This window comes from Heterocephalus glaber, unplaced genomic scaffold (genome assembly GCF_053883595.1).
Source record: "Heterocephalus glaber isolate CG9 unplaced genomic scaffold, H.glaber_assembly_v1.0 deba00001773, whole genome shotgun sequence".
Taxonomy (NCBI): Eukaryota; Metazoa; Chordata; class Mammalia; order Rodentia; family Bathyergidae; genus Heterocephalus; species Heterocephalus glaber.
Window position 1 is genome coordinate 8,513,959 of NW_028258463.1, and position 21,169 is coordinate 8,535,127.

At 48.2% G+C, this 21,169-nt stretch overlaps 1 protein-coding gene and 1 long non-coding RNA gene across 2 annotated transcripts in view; one reads left to right on the forward strand and one right to left on the reverse strand.

Annotated features, from left to right (window-relative positions):
• The window catches only part of Kpnb1 (karyopherin subunit beta 1), a 31,318-nt gene extending 21,997 nt beyond the window's left edge, over nt 1-9,321 (reverse strand). Inside the window, exons 1-5 of the mRNA XM_004859557.4 lie at nt 8,904-9,321; nt 8,751-8,809; nt 6,579-6,761; nt 1,363-1,563; nt 330-482 (exon numbers count right to left, since the gene is read on the reverse strand). Coding sequence (XP_004859614.1) covers nt 330-482; nt 1,363-1,563; nt 6,579-6,761; nt 8,751-8,809; nt 8,904-8,943 — 636 coding nt within the window. The 5' untranslated portion in view covers nt 8,944-9,321. The remainder of the gene's footprint in view (nt 1-329; nt 483-1,362; nt 1,564-6,578; nt 6,762-8,750; nt 8,810-8,903) is intronic.
• Nucleotides 9,322-10,393: 1,072 nt separating this feature from the next.
• On the forward strand, nt 10,394-19,092 carry LOC147821039 (uncharacterized). The gene is made up of 3 exons (XR_015447721.1): nt 10,394-10,569; nt 18,626-18,763; nt 18,909-19,092. It is a non-coding gene; the product is annotated as an uncharacterized LOC147821039 (long non-coding RNA).
• The last annotated feature ends 2,077 nt before the right edge of the window (nt 19,093-21,169 follow it).

Here is a 21,169-nt window from a genome sequence, read left to right on the forward strand (position 1 = left end):
ACATGGCAGCACATACTTGTCCCAGTGCTCTGGGAGGCTGACACAGGATTCCAAGTCCAACCTCGACCTGGGCAACTTAATGACTTATGGAGACACCCTGTCACAAAAGGGGAGGAAGAGCAAAAAAGGATGGGGGCAAATATTTTTAGGCAAAACATTTTATGTGCCTCTCTGATGAGAATGGCAAACACCCACTTCACTCCATGTCTCCCCACATAAAACTCAACCAGAATGGAGAGAGATGATTCTACACAACTTTCAACACGGCCTTCACTGAACTATCAATGGCTCATCCTCTGAACTGGGACCATCTAGTGGAAGAAACCGACCTCTTTGTCAAAGTTGGCTTTGGTGAACTCCAGCGAGTTCAGGAGTGCATTTGTAGCAGCTAGCTTCACATTATTGCTCGGCTCTTCTTTCCTCATCCCCTGGATTATGGCAGTCAGAATCTCATTGGATTTATCCTGTAGCTGCTCTGGGTCCTGAAACAACCAGAGAAGTGCAGTGAACATGACACCCAGCTCACGACCCATCAGCAGAACTTCAACTGCAAAATCCACAGTGACTGTCATGACCCTGTGATCTTTTCCCACTCTCCACTTGGGGACAGCAGGGCCAAGTACCTCCCAAGCTCCCACAGGACTGGCAGCCCAACTGCAACACACTTATCATCAACTCCATCTCCGGGCTCCCAGTATACGGACTCAGGGCACCTTCTTTGCAAAGTGAGATGGCAGTCTGGTGTTTTTCCCAGGCCAGCTGTACCAAATAACGCTTCCGAAGAGCCCAGGGCCAACGATCAACACCTAAATACAGTGCTAGACCTAGAGACGTCTAGGTCTGAATGGGTCAAGCACTGTGGTTTCCCACACTTTGTGAAGCCCACTGAGACAGGATTCGAGAGTGGGGACCTCTATCAGAACAGCCGGGGGCGGGGCACTGCATGCAAAACCAATGCAGGAAGAGTTGGCAAACCCATCTTAATGTAGTAAAATGAAAAAAGCTCACAGCATCAGGGAAGATTAGGAACCCTGAAAAAAGAGGATGGGGTCAGGACATTCCAAACGAGCACATCCTCACTTCAAAATCTTCTGAGCCAGCAATTAAGCTCAGTGGCACTGTGCCTGCATTGCAAGCACAAGGTCCTGAGTCTGATCCCAGTGCTGGGGGTGGGGTTGTCTCCTGGGGCTGTGGGTACATCTCAGTGGTAAAGTGCTTGCCTGGGATGCAAGGCCTTGGGTTTGTTCCCCCAGAAATTAAAAAACTTGGTTTTCTTCATGATATCATAGTTATCCTAATACTAATGTTCATGTCACTATCAGAATCAGAGCATACAATCAGATACACACTGCAGGTACTTACTATATCTTGGCAAATGTAACCGATAGCTTCCAATGTTGACTCTTTCATGTGCTCTGTGCTGTTGGGGTTTGTGACATTGGCGACCAGCTGAGGAATGAGCTCTGGCCACTGGTTTACTGGGATCTCTGCACAAGCGATGCCAGCCACACACTGCGAGGCAGAGCTGGGCCGGTAAGTTTCTGTGCCCAAGGTCTGTAAAACCTGGCAAAAAGAGAAGGTTAAAATAGATCCACATCCAATACTATTGAGCATATTTTGCCTAAAACCACATCCCTTGTGGGCTGGGGATTTAGCTCAGTGGTTTCATCCCCTGCTGCGCAAGCACAAGGACCTGAGTTTGATCTCCGGTACCTAAATAAATAAATAAATAAAACCACATCCCTTATATCACTGTCTCTGAATTCTGTAAAGAAAAACAAAAACAAACCCCCAAACGAACAACAACAACAACAAAACCCAAAGCCAGCCTTATCACCCACACAACCAACAGTCCCCAGAACCTACAAGCAAAATCAACAATCCCTGCTGCCAGCTGAACTCTCTAAAAGCACACACCTCACTTTCACAAGCAGGAAAAACAAGCAGTTAAGAGATAGAGGGAGCATTAAAAGGCAACAGAGAGAGGGAACAAAATTCAGCTTCCAGGCTCTTTGGTAGGGGCACGGGAAGGATGCTCAGCCTTGTTTAGAGTAAGTGTAACTGTGGGGTGCCTGGGTAGGTCCGACTCACAGGAGGCCACTGCCTAATTCAAGGAAGAGATCTTCTCATCACCATGGGAAACAAACCTTTCAGTCACTGATAACCCAGCACCCAGTGCACCTTGCTCAGAAAGGCCTGGCCAGGCAACATCTCTAAATGCAGAAACAAAGTTACTAATGCTGCCAAAACCTAAGGCCCCATCCTCCCTCAACTTCCAATCAGAAATGATACATTGTTTGCCCAAGAATCCAAGAACTGTTCTCTAACAACAGACCCAAGAACTCACCATACTATCCATTCAAATGCGATCTTCTCACATTAAACTGTCTCACCGGAAATAGTAACCTCATGAGCACTTATGTAAGGGTAAAGGCACTGGTTCAGATGAAAAGAGGAAGCTGCATCCGACCCAGGGTTAATCATTACCATCACCAGCTAAGTCTTAAGTCAATGGACTCCCTGAGAACCCCAGTCCTCTCAAACCCTAACTGTCCCTGGCAGGAGCACAGGACAAAGAGCTGCCAGGTATTTGCCAGCCCTGCTGACTGGGCCGGGCCGCCCAGCACTCTGTTCTGCAGTGCTGAGCTCAGGATGAACTAACTCCCAGTCTTTCCTTCCTAGGCCACCCCTCGTCCTCTCTGCCTGCCCCACCTTCGTAGCTCTACCCGGGATCCAGCTCTTCCTTTCTGAAGCTGAAAGGACATCAACAAAAGCTGCGGGCCTAAGAGATCAGGTGAAGTGAGGGGGAACGAGGTAAGCTGTCCAAGTGTTGGTGGCTGAATGGGTATCCAACCGCCCAAGTTCAAGTCTAAAGGTGCTGGGGGGGGGTGCAGCTTGAATTTAAAAAATGTTAAATGACAAAAATTACAGATCTGAGGTGATGTTCTGCTACATGCACACCTTGTGTAAAGGTCAAACAGCGCAAAGCTATCTGTATCGTTTCCTTGCAGTGCAGACATCCTAATCCTGTTTGCCAGCTTTTGACGGTTATGCCACGTTACCACCATCCACAGCCCCGATTGCGACAGCACCCCAGAACCTATCTCTCCCGTCCACCAATGGCTTAATGTCCACTGCGAACCCTCTAGGCACCCTCCCTCCTCCCTGCAGGGTGCCTCAGTCTGCACTGTCTCCTAATAGAGCTGCATGCTGCTCACCTTTGCTTTAAAATTTAAAGTGCAGTGGAAGATTCTCAGTTAATATTGTTTGGCTTGACTTCAGGTGAAGCCAAGCACGGTGGTGCCCTGTAATCTCAGCAATCTGGGAGGCTGAGGCAGGAGATTTGCAAGCTCAAGCCTGGCTAACTTAGCCAAGATCCCATCTCAAAATGAAAAAGGGCTGGGAGCCCGGCAAGGTGGCACATGCTTGTAATGGTCAGCAATCTGAGATTACAGCAAACTCGGGCCAAGCCTGGGGAACTTAGTGAGACTGTCTCCAAATAAAGCACAAAGAAAGGGGAAGAAAACAAAACACACACCAAACCAATGTTCAACTTTTTTTGGAGGTATGGGGATCGAACTCGGGTCCTTGCGCTTTCAAGGCAGGCAGTGGAACCACTGAGCTAAATCCCCGGCCTTAGATGTTCAACTTTTGAGCACTGAAAAAATAATTCTTAACTAGCAGTGATGACACACTAATATTCAAAATCAGAAATAAAAGGAATGAGCCGGGCACAGTGGCACACACTCTAGTTCCAGCTATTTGGATGGCTGAGGGAGGAGAACTGCCTGAGAACAGTGTAAGGAACAGAGACTCATATTCCAGAGAGGGAGAGAGACAGAGAGAACAAGAACTAAATTTTTTTCAATATCCCAATTAAAAAAAAAGAAAAGAAAACGCCAAGCGTGGTAGTGCACACCTGCAATCCCAACACTCAAGAGCCTGAGGCAGGAGGATTACAGTGTGCTTAAGCCAGCTTGGGCTACACAGTGATACTCTAACTCAAAATACCCGCAAAAGACCAGGAGCACTGAGAGACAACATCAGCTACCAGATCTACTATAAAAGGTTGTGCTTCACTGCCTAGGCTGGTCTCAAGCCATCTCCCTGCCTCAGGTTCCCTAGTAGCTGGAATTTCAGGAACACAACACTGCATCTGGCTCATTCTAACTTTTTTCAGGCAAAGGGGCTCAACCATGCCAATATACAATTTTTTAAAAGTTTGGTGTTAAAAAAGCAATGTGCCAAAACATACAAGCATAGTTCAAATCATGTCTTACTGCATTTACTAAAGTACTGCATAATTTGAGGGAGATGAGATATTGAATGGGCATTAAGAGCATCAAGATTTCCAGTGATAAGCCAGGGTACACCTGAAATCCCAACATTCTGAGAGGCTAAGGCAGGAGAATCACAAATTCAAGCCCAGCCTGGGCAACTTAGCATGACCCTGTCTCAAAATTAAAAATGGGCCCGGGGATTTAGCTCAGTGGTTCCGCTGCTTGCCTTGCAAGTGCAAGGACCCGAGTTCGATCTCTGGTACAAAAAAAAAAAAAAAAAATTAAAAATAGACTGTCTTCAATCTCTGGCACTCTCCCTTCCCCCAAAAAAGATTTCCAGTGATGAACTAGGCAGTGGCACATGCCTGGGTGAATGACTTGAGCCTAGGAGTTCAAGGCCAGCCTGGGCAACACAGGCAGACCCTCGATTCAAAGGAAAAAGAAAAGGGAAAAAAAGATCTTCAATGATGGGATATACTTCATTTATATCAAATATCTGTGGGGGAGGGAGCCTTAAAATCTCATCACAAGTCTGGGAGGCTGAGGCAGAAGGACTAAAATTTCCAGCCCAGTCTGGACAACTTAATGACTTAGAGACCTTGTCTCAAAATAAAAAATAAAAAAGGCAGGGAGGTGTGAAAGTCCAGGGTTCCATCCCAAACAACATCACCAAAAAAAAAATCACAAGGGCCAGGGATTTAGCTCAGTGCTTTCGCCGCCTGCCTTGCAAGCACAAGGACCCAAGTTCGATCCCCGGTACCAAAAAAAAACCAACAAAAATATCACAGGCAGACATAATGTGCAATAGAAACTGCTTTACACTCTAAAAACTATTCAAAATAAAAGTGGCTGCTAAATTAGCTTCCTGTCATAGGTGCCTTCAAGCACGACTGGAGAAGAGAGGGAGAAAGAGAAGTTGTTGCCTTAAGGAGCACTAATTTACCTAACACTCGCATCTGCAGGAAACAGCAAATACGATGTGCATGACCATGACCTGCCCAAGTACAAATGCAGGACTCACCCACTGATTTCCCCTCAGATACCGAGGAGGAGCAGAGCAGAGCTGGGTAGCACATGCCTGTAATCCCAGCAATCTGGGAGGCTGAGGCAAAAGGATGCCAAATTTGAACCCAGCCTCGACAACTCAGGGACATTGTGAGACCCTGTCTCAAAATAAGAAAAGGAGTGAGGATGTAGTTCAGTGCCAGTGTTCTGAGCTTAATCCCCAGTACCCCAAAAAACAACCCACAAACTTGTCAAAACGACAACCGCACAGATTTTAACTTCTCTTTGGGTCTTATCCCCGTAAGAAGGCTCACTAAGAACAAAAGTGAACTTGTCCATATATATTTATTTACTCTTGAATCCTTTGCTTTAGCTGGAATTATCGATTTTTAATCCAATAAGTCACAAGAACGCCATGATGCACAGCAATGGACATTCCATTATTCCCAAAATTCATCATCTCATTCATCCAACACCATGCAGAAAAAGGATTTTTAAAGAATAGTTTTCTATAATTTGTTAAGTAAAAAGCACCATTAATGTCATAAAGCTAGTACTCCAGTTCCTTGCCCTTGCAGGACGAAAGACATCATTTAATTCTCCTGATGCTGCACAGTGCCATGCATGACACCAAAGAATGAGAATTATGTGCAGCAAAAGTTCAACAAAAGCCAGGTGCTGGTTGATGGTGAAAAAATCACATTGCAAGGACAGTTTAAAAAATATCCCCGAACTCCATTCTACAGCTCCAAACCAGAACTTCTGGAGAACTTAGAAACACACAGATACACACATGCGCACACACACACACACACACACACACTTTTTTGAGTGGCTGAGGATCTAACCCAGGGTTTTGCACATGCTAGGCAAGTGTTCTACCACTGAGCTAAAGCCCCAGCCTCAGAAAAATAACATACAGAACTAATTGGTATACCATTCCAATTCATCAAAATATCTAATAAAGCTTCCCAAACTGCAGTGGCTGCTTCAGTCACCTATTAAAGAACTCTAATCTGTACATGGACAAGCTGATTGGAGAAAGATTTAAATCAAATACAATTTTTATCTTCAGGTGAAGTTTAGATCCTAGAAATCGGGCCGGGGATTTAGCTCAGTGGTTTCGCTGCCTGCTGCACAAGCGCAAGGACCCGAGTTTGATCCCCGGTACCAAAAAAAAAAGATCCTAGAAATCTATCACTACCAAGCTCCATCCCATGCAAAGGACAGAAATAGTTTGCAAAGATGTTTCTTGTTCCCAGGCAGTATGACTACAAGAGGGAAGTTACTCACATAGTTCTTGACTTCCCGTCGAGCATTAGCATCGATGGCAAGCCACCTCTGCTGATACTGTGCCTTGATATCTGGATCTTTCGATGTCAAAGAGTTCTTGATTTGTAGACCAGCTGCAACTCTGGCAACCTGACTGTTTCCTGGATTTGCCAGCACTCTGGACAGTTCCACAAGAAAAGTGGGCTGTTAAAGAGAAGGTTCACTTGTGAGCAAAAGACTTCTTGGGAATTTGAACAACCAAAGATACCTTTTAGAGTACTCGATCACTGGGGGGGAGAAACTTTTTAGAACGTATCACACAAGTACTTTTAGAAAGTACTTGACACTGGGCTTGGTGGCTTGTGCCTATCTTACTATCAAGATCACCCTTAGTGCCCAAAACTTCCAATCAGATTCCTGGAATAAAAGCAAATTTGACATCCTGGTAGCCAGTGAAGTGTCTTTCACGTACAGTGGAGTGTCCCACGTACCTAGAACAATGTCTGGCACTCAGTATTTGTTGAATGAATGAATAAATACAACAGGAGAAAAAGCAAAAACTTTTAAATTAAAAAAAAATTTATTACAATGATATTCAAGGTTGCTTTTGACCCCATGAAAGCAGGTTTCACAAATGAGAAACACTTATAGGTTAGCCTCAGACTCAGAAACCCTAGTCTTCCTTCCACATTTTAGAAGAACGGGGAACAAAAAAAGTAGATTTACACAGAAAACAAAATATTTACAAATAGAGAAAACTAAAAAGAAAAAAAACCGAAAGGCTAGTTGCGCCAAGAAAATGATTTTGTATTTAATAACCAACAGCTAATGCACTAAAGCCTCTTTTTTTGAGCTGTCCACTAAATAATGGTGGATCCCCGAAAAGCACGCTCAAGGTTTCTAACACACAGGTCTCAAAGGCTTCTCCTTCTGTCAAAAAATGTTAGCTCATGTTTCTTTTCCTCCACAAAAAATGCACTGTCTAAAGAAAGTAAACCAAAGAAACCAGAAGCATTTTCTTGAAGGTAATTCCCAAGTTGTATTGTGTATCCCTAAGAAATGTTAGAAATCCTAACATAACATTTCTTGCCAATTAGCAAAAGCAGAAGCAGAAATGGAACTATTAGTCTATCTCTTAGTAGTAAAATATTTTCTGGAGAGAATTAAGAATGAAAAAGGTTAGTAAAAACTATCACACACAAATCATTCAAAGGCAATTTGCATAAAACAAGCCCTGTCACTTTGTTGTTCTCTAGCCAAGATATCACAAAAGAGCACATTTGATTACAATGTTATTCAGGGCTATTACCTTTAAAAGACCTCAAGCATACATCCTCCACCCTTCTCCTTGCTCCCCATCCCCCCAACGAGAGGGACACCAAAGGGACACACAGCTGGGACCAACAGCACCACGCTGTTTCAACCAGACCAGCCTACATTTGTACTGGACGCTAAGGTCCAGTCTTGAGGGGACTATCTTCCTTTTTTCTGGACTCCTTAAATTTGAAGATAGGAAAACTGAGGAGCTTTCGTGTGCGATTTCATCAGGAAATAGGCCCGATCGTAATTTATTAAGGTTAAGCTTCAGTGTTCGGTCTGGGTGCAGATCTCCCCTTATCTGGTCTCTACCTAAGTCCAAATCTATGCACAGCCCTCTCTCCCGGGAGAGGACTGAGCGGCCACGAAAGGGGAAAAAAACAGCAGTGGAAATGGGTTCAGAGGCGATCAGGTGCCAGGCCTGGCCATGAGCACAGATGAGAGCCAGAGCTCTGGGAAGTCGGTGCAGAGCAGCCGGAGAGGCCCCAGGGCAGGAAGGAGAAGTCGGCCCCGGCCACACCGCGCGGGAAGCCGGGCCAGAGCTCCCACATGGCCCCTAGGCCCTGCTCCCCCGCCCCCACCCTTGCTGAACACGCAGCGCGGTGCAACCTAACTTCCCTCCCCTCCCTCCCTCCCGCCGCACCGCCGCCCGCAGGCCGCGCGCCGATTGGGCGGCACTCACCCGCTGCGCCGCGCCATTGGCCAGCCGCGCGGCCCGGGGCGGGACACACCCACCGGCTTCCCGACGGCGGGGTTAGGTTGGACCGGGCAGGGGGGAGGGGGACGGGATGGGGCGGGGTGGGTTCCGAGGCCTGGGCCTCCGGGAGGGCGGGAAGGGCCGCACGCAAGGGATGGGGCGCGGCGGGGCGCACGCACCAGGTTCTCCACGGCCGCGCGCTCCAGGAACTTCTGCGCCGCTTCCAGCTCCAACCGATCTGGGGGAGGAAAGCGGCCGGGAGCGGGGTCAGAGGGGCGGCCCCCTCCCCCACCGCGGTCACCTCAGCCCGACCCCCGGCCCCCGCGTCCTACCCGGAGACACGGTCTTCTCGAGGATGGTGATCAGCTCCATGGCGGAGGTGGCGACGCGACTCCTCCCAAGACAGCGGCCCGGCCTCTCTCGGGCGGCGGCTCCAACTGGGGATGGGGGTTGGGGGTCGGGTGGGAAGGGAGGGTGGGGTGGGGGGCGGGGGTCACCACAAGCCCATTCACCGGCTCCCTCCGGGCGGGCGCTCGGGCTCCTTTCCTCCCTTCTTCCCTGCCTTCCACCCTAAGGTGCTGCTGGCGGCGCGGCGGTTGCTCTCTGGCGGCGGGGGAGGGACCCCGGGGGCAGCTAGGAGCGCGGCTGGTGCTCGGGCGGCGGAGGGAGAAAGAAGGGAGGCAGTAAGTGAGCGGCGCCTCGCGGGGAGGGAGAGAGGGCGGGAGGAAGGCGGAGGGATATTCGGTCCGGACCTCTCCCCGGCAGCACCGCGCTCCACAGCAATTGGTTTCCGCCGTGGCCACACGGAATCCCCAATTGGCCAGTCGGCCGGCGTTGAAGGGGCGCCCTGTGCCCATTCGCCCGCGGGTTTCAAGGACCCGGGTTGGCTAGGGCAGAGGAATGGGGCGCGCAGATTGGCCGAAGGGAGGGACGTTGGGGTGGGGCAGGTGAGAGCCGGCCGCTGATTGGGTGAGCCTGGCAAGGGTCTTGGGCTCAGACGGGCTGAGCGCGAGGAGGGTGGTGGGCCGGAGGTAAAGCTCAGAGCTCTCGTGATTGGCTGGGGTCCTGGACGTTGATAGGTCAGGGCGCCGGGGAGGACTGAGGAGAGGAGTTCGGTCGGGGTCGGGGCGTGCAAAGGCAGAAGACGCCCCGCCGCTTTCGGAGTCTGGCGCGGGGCACGCCGGGACGCCCCCGGGAAAGGGCGGAGCTGAGCGCCGGCTGCAGTCCGGACGGCAGCGTCACTGCGGGCGTGCGGAGCGAAGTTTCGCGGGCCTGCGCGGGAAGGGACCGTTAAAATCTGGGGCCGCGCCCACCGGAAGCGACTGAATGGCGAGGTCGCCTTGGTAACAGGCCTTTGGCTGGAAGGACCTTGAAGGCCACGTGATTCGACTTACAGTGTGCGGTGGGAACTCTGACGCCCAGAGAGGGTATGGAACTGATCCAAGGTCACACAGCCGGTTAGTGACTTGGTCAGGCCTGGGCTCCGTGCCCCGGATGCCCTTGGCCCTCCACCCAGCTTCCCCTTCCAGTAGTCTCCACGGCCTGTGGGTAGGGTTTGAGACTCTCGTTGTTACAACAGAGTAGGCTTAGACCCGGTCCATAGTTATCAGGTACTCAGTAGAAATGTTTCATCCCTACCCTGCCAGGCCTTCCTATAAGCCACAATCTTGAACCAGAAAAAAATGTGTACAAACAAAAAGGATCGTGGTTAATGGCCTTTTTAGTCCTTAGCTCCGGAAGAACTCATGAAAGCCTTTTTATTTATTCATTCTTTTGTTTATTATTTTTTGAGACAGGGTCTCACCATGTAGTGCAAGCTGGCCTTGAACTCACTGTGTAGCCCAGGCTGGCCTTGGGCTTGGCAGCGATCCTGCACCCTCAGCCTCCCACGTGCTGGGATTAGGCACCACCACGCCCAGCAAAAGCCACTTAATGCCTATAAAGAAGATTGTGCCTACAGTTATTTGACTTCCCCAGAAGCAGGTACATGGGCTCCAGGTAAAGAATTTACTGAACTGTGAACGCGTTTACCCCATTGTTCATGGACTAAATGGGAGCAGCTGGTTTGGAGCCCCTTCCTGGATAGCTGAGCTTGTGAAATAATCACCTAGCGCTAGCCACTCTGGGAAAGCCTGGCAGGAAACCCGACTTTGCTAAAGGCGGGGAACTCCAGAATTACGAAAGGCTTGGCCGGCTACCTGCTACCTTTGATTCTTAAACGAGGAAGGCATGCTCTTTCCCCACTAGAGATAACTCCTTGCAGTGTGCCGCTACATGGGTAGAGACCATTCCTCACACTGTCTGTGATTAGTCAGTTTCCCGAGTCTTAACAGTTCCCTACTCCAAGCTTTCTGCTCTGCTAACTGCAGGGGAGCTGCCCCGTGTATGTAACTGTCAGAAACCAGTGAAGATTAGGAGAGGGCCTGAGTGCAGACCCTTGATGTGTCCTTGTGTGCATCACCGACACTTAGTGCTGATCCGGGTGCATCCTGGGCCACCTCCTCCGCCTTGTCATTGCTCAGGATCATACTGATGATGGCAAATGGATTTTGTTTTCTCAGGTATTGGGATTCATATTCAGGGCCTGGCACGTGCTAGGCAAGCACTAGCCCTGAGCTGTAACCCTTTTTAAATTTTGAGACAGGCTCTCTAAGTTGCCCAGGCTGGACTTGAACTTGCAGTCCTCTTGCCTCAGCCACCCAGAGTGCTGGAATTACAGACACGTGTGCCACCACACCCAGCTGCAAACAGGTTTTTTTTTTTTGGACCTTGCGCTTGTGAGGCAGTTGTTGGAACCACTGAGCAAAATACCCAGTGCAAACAGGTTTTTAAAGTAGCTGAAATGAAAGGCCAGGAAGATTAAAGTTGGGCAGCAAAGTTCCACTCAAACATCAAATCCAAAAAAAACCATCAGACCCTTATGATTTCTCTGTTGACCTCAGGTTACTGACGGCAGGTTACGTCCTATCAAGAACATTCCTGGGGCCAGGGATTTAGCTCAGTGTGGTTCTACCCCCTGCCTCAAAAGCGCAAGGTCCCGAGTTTGATCCCTGGTACCAAAAAAGAAAAGAACATTCCTACCTGACCACTGTGTTCTCAGAGTGTGCGGCACCGGAGCTTGGGTGTTGACTGCGGACACCAGGAAGGGACTGCCTGAGCTCACTCCGTGGCTCTCCCGTCCTGTCCTGGGTGTGCATGACCTACCTTCCTAAAATGTGCAGGGGGCTGATAGCTGTACTTTCCTCAGAGCTTTTGGAGTCCTGAGTTGTTCACGTATATTGAGTGCTAGGAATATTGAATGCCTGTGTGTTATACATGCATGGCCTGGGACCCATTTAATATGTATCTTGTGCTAAACCAGTAGTTCCTGGTCATGGTCTTATTTGGGAAGATAGCTAATCTCACTAACAAGTGTAAAGTTGTGCGTGTTGGCACACACCTGACATCCCTGCACTTGGGAGGCTGAAGCAGGAGGATTGCTGGGAGTTTGAGGCCAGCCTGGGCTACATAGTGAGACCCTGTCTCTAATTCTGATTTGAAAGAGAAAAGGCTGCATTTCAGTCGTACTCTGGCATCCCTGCTGTTTGATCATCTGAAAGCCACCTAAGCTTCGCATGTGAGAGCTGGAAAGTCTGTGTCTAAATACGAGCCCCTCAGGAAAGATGCGATCCCGAAGGTGCTAAGCTGTGCAGCCCCCAACCCCAGCCCTGGGAGTAGTCGCAGAGCCAAGGGACCAGAAGAGGAGGGGTTCAGCCCTGGCCTCACTGGCACCGAGGAAGCATGGAGTGAGTGTGACACCCAGAGGACTGAGTCACCTGCTTGGGGACAGGGCAAACCGCACTGCTGTTTCCACACGACACTTCTTCCAAAAGAATTTAGGCAAGTGAAAGCATTCAGAGAAAAGCAGGAAGATTTACTGCACTTTCCACTCCCAAAGCCCAGGACCTTCACACTGAGCTACATTGCCAGCCCTTTTCATTTACTTAGAGACATCTCTCCAAGTTGCTGGCTTTGATCCTCCTGTCTCAGCCTCCAGAGTGCTGGGATTACAGATGTGCACCCCGACACCCAACTTGCAGCACTTTTTGACTATTTATGGACTGGAAAACCATTTGGATGTCAAGCCCTCCCTGTCTGGGTGTAGCTTGACACCACTGCCACCCGGCTCCCTCTTTATTGCTTCCTCAGTTTACTCGGCTCTCCATGGGCTTGCTGCCTTGCTCCCAGAGTCTTGACATGGTCACTTCTCTGTTTAACTCCTTGTGGACATGACCACCTGCTCCGCAACCTAAGTCTGGGACATGGCTCCGTGGTAGAGCCCTTTCCTAGTGAGCTTGAAGGCCCAGGTTTGGTCCCCAGTACCACAAAACAACAAAGACAGAAATACAGTACTCCTCTGGTGGCATGCATAGTGGCACACACCTGCTGAGCAGGAGGATCACTGAGTTCAAGGCCATCTGGACTGCATAGCGAGAACCTGTCTCCAAAAATAAAATAAATACTAGAGATAATAAAGAGTTGATCCACATAAATTTCTTAGAGTCATGAAGGCTTAACTTTGTTTTTCAGTACTGGGGATTGAACCCCAGGGCCTTTGCACTGAGCTACATTACTGCTGTAATTCTAGTTAGGGATTAGAAATGATGCTGAGGAGGGCCGGGGATTTAGCTCAGTGGTGCCACCACCTGCCTCACAAGCACAAGTTCCTGAATTCAATCCTCGGTACAAAAAAAAAATAGAAATGATGCTGGGGGCTGAGGGTGTAGCTCAGTGGGAACACTTGCCCAGCATGTGTGAGGCCCTGGTTTCCATCCCCAGCACTGCAAAAAAAAATTACAGCTGGGAGTAGATGTGGCTCTGTGGTTGAGCGTGTGCTCATTGCAGCTGAGGCCCTGGGTTAAATGTCTAGCATACACAAAAAATGCTGTCTGAAGTCATCTCATGTAGAAAATACAAACTGCTAAGTACAAGTCAGCAGAGCTGAAATTCCAGCACTCTGGGAGGCTGAGGCAGGAGTATCACAAGTCAGCTCAACCTGGGCAACAGTTGAGATCCTGTCTCAAAAAAATAAAAGGGATATAGGTGAGTGTGAAGGGCCTGGTGAGTGCCTGCAATTCTAACTACTTGGGAGGCTGAATCAGGAGGATCACAAGTTTGAGGCCACCCTGAGCAAATTAGCAAGACTACCTCAAAATAAAAACTAAAAAAGGGATAGAAATGTAGCTCAGGACTTCTGGGTTTAATCCCCAGTACTGGAAAAAGAGAAAAGAAAAAACTGATTGGGATATGGGCTTCAGATTGCTTGTTTTTCTGCATAAGTAGTGCAGTGGCACTTGAGCCAGGAGACTCAGGTTCAAGACCCACCTGAACTATTTAGCTAGATTGTTTCAAAGTGAAAAGGGCAGTGGATGTAGCTCAGTGGTAGAACACTTGGAGGTATTTCAACCTCAATACCAAAAACAAGGTAAATGCTTTCAGGTATGGATGTTATATACATGAAACAAGAATTCAAAAAGGCACATTGGAGATGGGCATGATGGTGCACACCTGTAATCCTAGCATTCAGGAGACTGAGGCAGGAAGATCCCCATAAATTCGAGGCCAGGCTGAGCTAGATAGCCAGACCCTGTCTCAAAAAACAAAAAAGCTCAGGCACAGCCTGGGCAATATGATGACTTAGCAAGACCTTGTCTCAAAGTTAAAAAATAAAAGGCTCAGTGCAAAGTGTGGCTCACAAAAAGCCCTGTATTCAATCCCCAATACAAAAAAAAAAAAAAAATCAGGGATATATTGTCAACTTTCCCATTGCTGGGACAAAATGCCCAAGGCCTGCAGCTTACGCGAGGAGAGGCTTGTTTTTGGTTTTTTTGGTACCCAGGATCAAACTTGAGACCTTATGCTTGCAAAGCAGGCAGCAGCAGAACCACTGAGCTAAATCCCCGGCTAGGAGAGGCTTGTTTGGGCCCACAGCTTCAGTCCCAGGCTTGCCAGCTCCAAGGCAGAAATTGCATGGGAGAGGAGGGCTGCTGGCAACATGGTAGCCAGAAAGGGGAGGAGCCAGGGACAAGAAGGTACCCTTCCCTATGACACCCCTGTGACCTCTGACCAGACCCTCCCAACAGCATGTTCAGCCCCTTATTCCAGTCATTTTCCCAGTACATGAGACTTGGGGGATATTTTAGTTTAACATTCTGTCCCTGGCCCCCAAAGGTTCATGTCAGTCTTATTAGGGAAAATACATTTAGTCCTTCTCTTAAGAGTAGCCAGTCTATGGGGCTGGGGATTTAGCTCAGTGGTTTCACTGCCTACTGCGCAACTGCAAGTACCCAAGTTCTATCCCTGGTACCAAAAAAACAAAAAGAGTAGTTAGTCTTAATAGTTCCACGCACTGCTGAAAAATTTAATGTCTTCTGAGGTTCAAGGCACACAGCTGTGAGTGCCTATAAAAGGCAGACAGTCAAATACTTCCAACATTCAGTGGCACAGACATATATCCAGTCAAAAAGGGAAACAGGAATGGAAAGAAATCAAACCAAAGCAGAACTGAAATCCAGGCCAGGTGTGGTGGAGCATGCCTGTAATCCCAGCACTCTGGAGGCTGAGGCAGGAGGATCGCTATGAGTTCGAGGCCAGCCGAGGCCATATGATTCAAGGCCAGTCTGAAGTGCATAGCAAGACCCTTCCTTAAAAAAAAAAGACTGAAGCCCAGCAGGGCAAACATTAAATCTTGTAGCTCTGTATCCAGCCCCAGGAGCAAGTTGTGAAATGTGAGTTCCAAGGACCTGGGATGTAGCTCAGTGACACCGCACCTGCCTCAAAAGCGCAAGGGCCTGAGTTCAAACCCTGGTACCAAAAAAAGAAAAAAAAAAAGTGAGTTCTGGAGGACTCGGACACCCCCACCCTATAGCCTTTGAGTTGCAGCCCTCATGGCTTCTCTCCTCTCCAGCTGCCTGCACTTTTCTCAGCAGATGCTCCATGTGCCTGACATCTCTTAACTTCTGGCGCCTTCAGTGCACTTTGGCTTCATTCATAGCTTCATGCATTGCTGTCTTGGACACACTGCCTGGCCTCTCAGGCCTTCTTTCAAATCTGGGTGGAAGCCTCCATAACCTCATAGCTCTTGCATTCTGCATGTGTGAAAACCAACACCATGTGGATGATGCCAAGATCTGCTGCCAGTGAAAGCAGTAGTGGGGTCCCCTTGAACCATGGCTGCAGCAGCTTCTACTTGCCTGGAACGCTGAACACTAGGGCACTTTCCTGGGTGGTCCTTCATGAGCTGGTCTCCCAGCTGCTCTCTTCTCAAAGCAAAGGTTTACATTTTTCACCTTTTGAGCTTGTGATGGTGGGGTCTCACTCCTGAGATGCCTTCAAGCTAGCTTTTCTATTAGCCTGATGCAAAATACTTGGCTTCTTTTTAAAGATAATGCTTTTAGCAGTCACACTCTCCATGGGCCCAACTTCCCAGGCAAATCCTTTCTTGCTAAGCTGCAAATTTTCATCTGCTAGGGCCAGGGATTTAGCTCAATGGCATCAAGCCTGCCTCGAAAGCACAAGGTCCCGAGTTCGATCCCCGGTACTGGAAAAAAAATTTTTTTTTTCATCTGCTACATTCAACTTGGCTTTTTGGGGTTTTTTGGTTTGTTTTTTTGGTACCAGGGATTGAACTCCGGACCTTGCGCTTGCAACACAGGCATGGAACCACTGAGCTAAATCCCAGCCCTTTGTTTTGTGTTTTTGAGACAGGGTTTCTGCTGTGTAGTTTAGGCTGGCCTGTGTAGCCCAGGCTAACTAATGGCTGTCCTGCCTCAGCCTCCTGATCAACTTGGCGTTTTGCTCCCACTTCCCACTGTAGATCTGGCTAACTACAGTTAGCAGTATCTATGCCACAGCCTGAATGTTGGGCTGACTTGAAATTTTCTCCACTAGATTTAAGTCTGCTATCTTTAAATTAGGGCTCCCATCTGGGCATTGTGGTGCATACCTATAATTCCAGCACTTGAAAGGCTGAGGCAGGAGGATCACTGCAAGTTTGAGGCCAGCCTGGGCTACATAGTGAATTCAAGGCCACTCTGCACTGCATAGTGAGACTCTCTCAAAACAAAAACAAAAACAAACTGCATTGAGCTTCTCACAAAGTCTTAGGGCATGGGGAAAATGTGGGTAAGTTCCTTGCCAGACTGTAACACACAGGGCCTGTTGCCCAGTTTCCAATACAGACCTCATTCCCATCTGAAACCTCCTGAGCCTGACCTTTACTGCCTGCATTCTTATCAGCATTCTGGCCTTCTGAGATTCAACCAGAATCCATTATCAGGCTGAGTTCATAGCACTCCAAGGTATCTCCAAACCTTTCCAAACTCCTCCCACACATGTACTCCAAAGGCTTCTGAACCACATGGTCAGCTAATAGTCACAGCCCCACCCACTCCTGTAGACCAGTGTTCTTATTGATCACTTTCTTGTCACCAACCTGAGACTTGACTACCACAGCTTAAAGGAGGCGAGATTTATTTTGCCTCACAATTTCAGTCCATAGTTGGCTGGCTGCAAGGCAGAAATAGCATGGCAGAGAGACAGGATGGAGGAAAGGTGTTTGTGGCCTGGCAGCAGCCAGGAAACAAAAAAGGAAGGGAGAATCCAAACACAAGACACACTGTTGCCAGGCACGCCCCCGTCCCCACCTCCTCTGACCACAGGCCTCATCCCCACAGCACATTCATCCTCCCCATGACCTAATCACCTTTCAAACACATGAGACTTTTGGGGATTATTTTAGACCTACCCATAACAGACTTTTAGAGACAGGGTCTCACTAAATTGCCAAGGCTGGACTTGAATTTGGAATCCTCCTGCCTCAGCCTCCCAGAGTGCCAGAATTACAGGTTTGTGGCACTACACCTAGCTAAAATATCTTAAAAGTACACTATTACCTTCAACCAAAAGGTTGGAAAATTAAGGAAATATCTTTTAACCCCCTTCCAAACTGGAAAATAGGCACGAGGAGATTTTTTATTTACATCTTTTTTTTGGTACCGGAGATCGAACTCGGGTCCTTGGGCTTGCGCAGCAGGCGGCGAAACCACTGAGCTAAATCCCCGGCCCTATGGAAGAGATTTTTTTAAAAGGAAGTAGTGTCTCAGTAAGACTAACATTCAATAAGAATAGTTACAGAGAGCTAGAACAAAGGAAATTGGAAGGAAAGCAATCATGGAATAATTGAAGAAATCATCCTATTGTAGGCAGCTAAGTTAGTTTGAAATTAGGCAGACAGGGCTGGGCCCTGAAGAAGTTCATGCAGAAGATAACACATAACTGTGGTTGGAGGTGCATTCATTGAAAATGAGGCTCCTAGGGGCTGGGGATTTAGCTCAGTGGTTTCGCCGCCTGCTGTGTAAGTGCAAGGACCCGAGTTTGATCCCCGGTACCTAAAAAAAAAGAAAATGATGCTCCCAGACAAGGAGAAATGACTCCACCCACATATTCCTCTGGAGATGAATAGCAGTGATTGATATTCTAAATTGGTATCAATCACCTTGGGTGGGGACCAAAACCTCCCTACCCCATTCCTTCCCAGAAAATCCTTGTGTTCTGTGCAGGACTATACTTGTAATCTTATTAGTTGACTGTAGTTTTGTCCCACCTTATACCTCCTCCACCTCGTGGTTTTGCTCTATAAAACTTCCTTGAGAAGGGGGGCTGAAGGGTAACCCACTTTCCAGCCCCCTTCTGTCTTAGAAGCTATCTTTCTCTCAATACTTCCTACTTTTTTTTGGAGACAGGGTCTCAATCTAGTCCGGGCTGGTTTTGAACTCACTGTGTAGCCCAGGCTGGCCTCAAACTTTCGGCAGTACTCTTGCCTCAGCCTCCCAAGTGGTGGGATTAATACTTCCTACTCCTAACCTCCATTGTTCCTAGAATTCAATTCTAAAATCTTAGAGAACAGGAAGTTGGCATATCGGACATCTAGCAGGTTGGGAGTTATAGTATTTCCCTTATATTATTTGGGGGTCCTTATATCACCCCTGTATCATACACCTGCTGTCAATCCCAGACTCCCACTGGTGCAGTCTCTGGAATGGAGGGTCCACTGCGTACACCCCCCCCATGGATGTAAAAGTTCCACGGAAGACCTCATTATGATGCTTCACATCATCCAGGAAACAGGATCCTAATACCTTGCAGAGAGAAGGTAAATCCCACCCAAAGACCCAGCCCTCGGAATGGCCTGGTGCCTCTCACGCCTAGGCTGCAACAGAGGAGAGAGGCTTTTGGATTATTTATGACCAGCAACCTGTAAATTAGCCAGATTGCGAATTCACTCAATGCTTCTTCAGCTCAAGGCTTTTACTTCCTACCTATGAAGCCTTTCGCCGACGCCGGCAAGAGCATGTGGTGCACCAAAACAAGAAAATGAGGCAAGAAATAAAGACATGTGCTCCAGGAAACAGGACATTCAACACGGATGAGAGATGATAGTGGCTGCAGGCTGGGCTGCAGCCCAGTGGTAGAGCGCTTGCCTTGAGGGTGGGGACTTGGGTTCGATCTCCAGTGCTGGGAAAAAAACCCTGAAAAAGAAACAACATAAGCATAGCAGACTCAACTGCTCAGCTGTGAATAACAGGTACAGAGACATAACTGTAGACAGAATAAGCTGGTTCCCACCAACCCCAGCACAAATGGCCTGTCCCCCTGTACCCCAAATGACTGCTTTCCAGCTGCCTGGCAGCCTCTGTTCGAACTATCCTGTCTTGCTGTTGGTTAAATAGGACTTGAGTGAGTGAAATCCAATTAGTAAGTCAATACATTAAACAAATTCATTAAATGTTGAATTAAAATGTCAATATAAGCCATTCATGGTGGGTGATTGTGCATGCCTGTAGTAATAGCAGTTAACAGGGAAGTTGAGGCAGGAGGATTACTTGAACTGAACGCACAAGTTTAAGTCCACCCTAGGCAGCATAGCCAGACCCCGTTTTTTTTTTTTAAAGTTAGCACACACCTATCTATAAACCCTGGCCAAGTACTCTAGGAGGTTGAGGCAGAAGTATTGCATATTCAAGCTTAGCCTTGGAAAATAGCAGCTTAGCAAGATTCTGTGTCAAAATTTTTTTTTAAAGGGCTGGGGATGTGACTCAGTGTGAAGGCCCTGGGTTCAATCCCAAGTATGGCTGAGTACATACAAATGCTATACCTGCCAGAGCTGGGGATGTAGCTCAGTGGTAGAACGCCCCTGGCTGTGATCCCCAGTACTGCAAAATAAATTAAAAAAAAAAAAAAAAGAAAAGAAAATTGATCTCAGCAATCAGCTATGAACCAAACTAACCCCCTCTGCCACACACACAGTTTTTTTTTTTTAAAAACTAAATACCTGGAAAAAATTGGAGCATTAAACTTGTGTTCCAGGGCCGGGGATTTAGCTCAGTGGTTCTGGCGCCTGCCTCACAAGCACAAGGTCCCAAGTTCGATCCCCGGTACCAAAAAAAACACTGGTGTTCCAGTAATTTGAGAGCTTTTGACTTATCACAGTTTATACTCAACTTTTATCCTATAACTTCATTGTATAGTTTTTGCTCCCTTTTTTTTAAATTTTGAAGGCCAGGGATTTAGCTCAGTGGTTCCACTGCCTGCTTCAAAAGTGCAATACCAAAAAAAATACGGTACCAAAAAAAAAGTGCCCAACCTAATCTTTTATTTTTTTTGAAACTGGATCTCATTATGTATCCCAGGCTGACCTTGAGGCAGGAACACCCCTGAAGAGGGCTCACTATGTAGCCCAGGCTGGCCTCTAACTTGAGGTGATCCTCCTGCCTCAGGCTCCCAAGTGTTGAGGTTACAGTTTATCTATTTGCTTATTTAATGTTTTAGGTAGCTGAGGATTGAACCCAGGGCCTTCACGTTGGCGCGTACCCATTATGTTGAGACAGAGCGTTAGGGTTCAGATCTAATGTGGCCTCCAAGCGCTCGAGTGTGGAGCCATTATGGCTGACTTGCTGTTAGGAGTCCTGTCGGGGCCAGGGTCGAGGTGGGTGGCTGGGTATGACCTGTGTTCTTGTCCCTGGCTCCTGCCTTCTGTGCCTGCTTCCTGGCTGCCCTCGGATAGGCAGCTGTCTTCCGCCCAGGCGCTTCCCGCCTTGGAGCCAGCCGCCTATGGACTGACTCCTAAAACCGTGAGCCAGAATAAACCTGGCCCTTCAAGCTCGGGGTCGGGTACTTTGTACCAGTGAGGAGGAGCTGAGGAGAGGGACTGAGCCCAGCATCTAAGTAACCCAGGACCAGTGACTTGTGAGCCTCCCATCTCTCCCCAAAGTGCTGGGGTTACTGGTGTGCGCCATCATGCCCAGCTTTTTAATTTTTATTTATTTTTAATTCTAACACTGGGGATTGAACTCAGGAGCACTGAGCCTCATCCTCAGCCATTTTTACTTTTTCATCTCATGTCAGGGTTTCACTGAGTAGCCCAGGGTGGTCTTGTACTGGTGAACTTCCTGCCTCAGCCTCCCGGGCAGCTGGGATTATTACAGACAGGAGCCACCAGGCCAGCTTCACTAGTTGGCAGCTATTCATCCTTTAGGTCTCAGTTTAATATTTCTTTAAG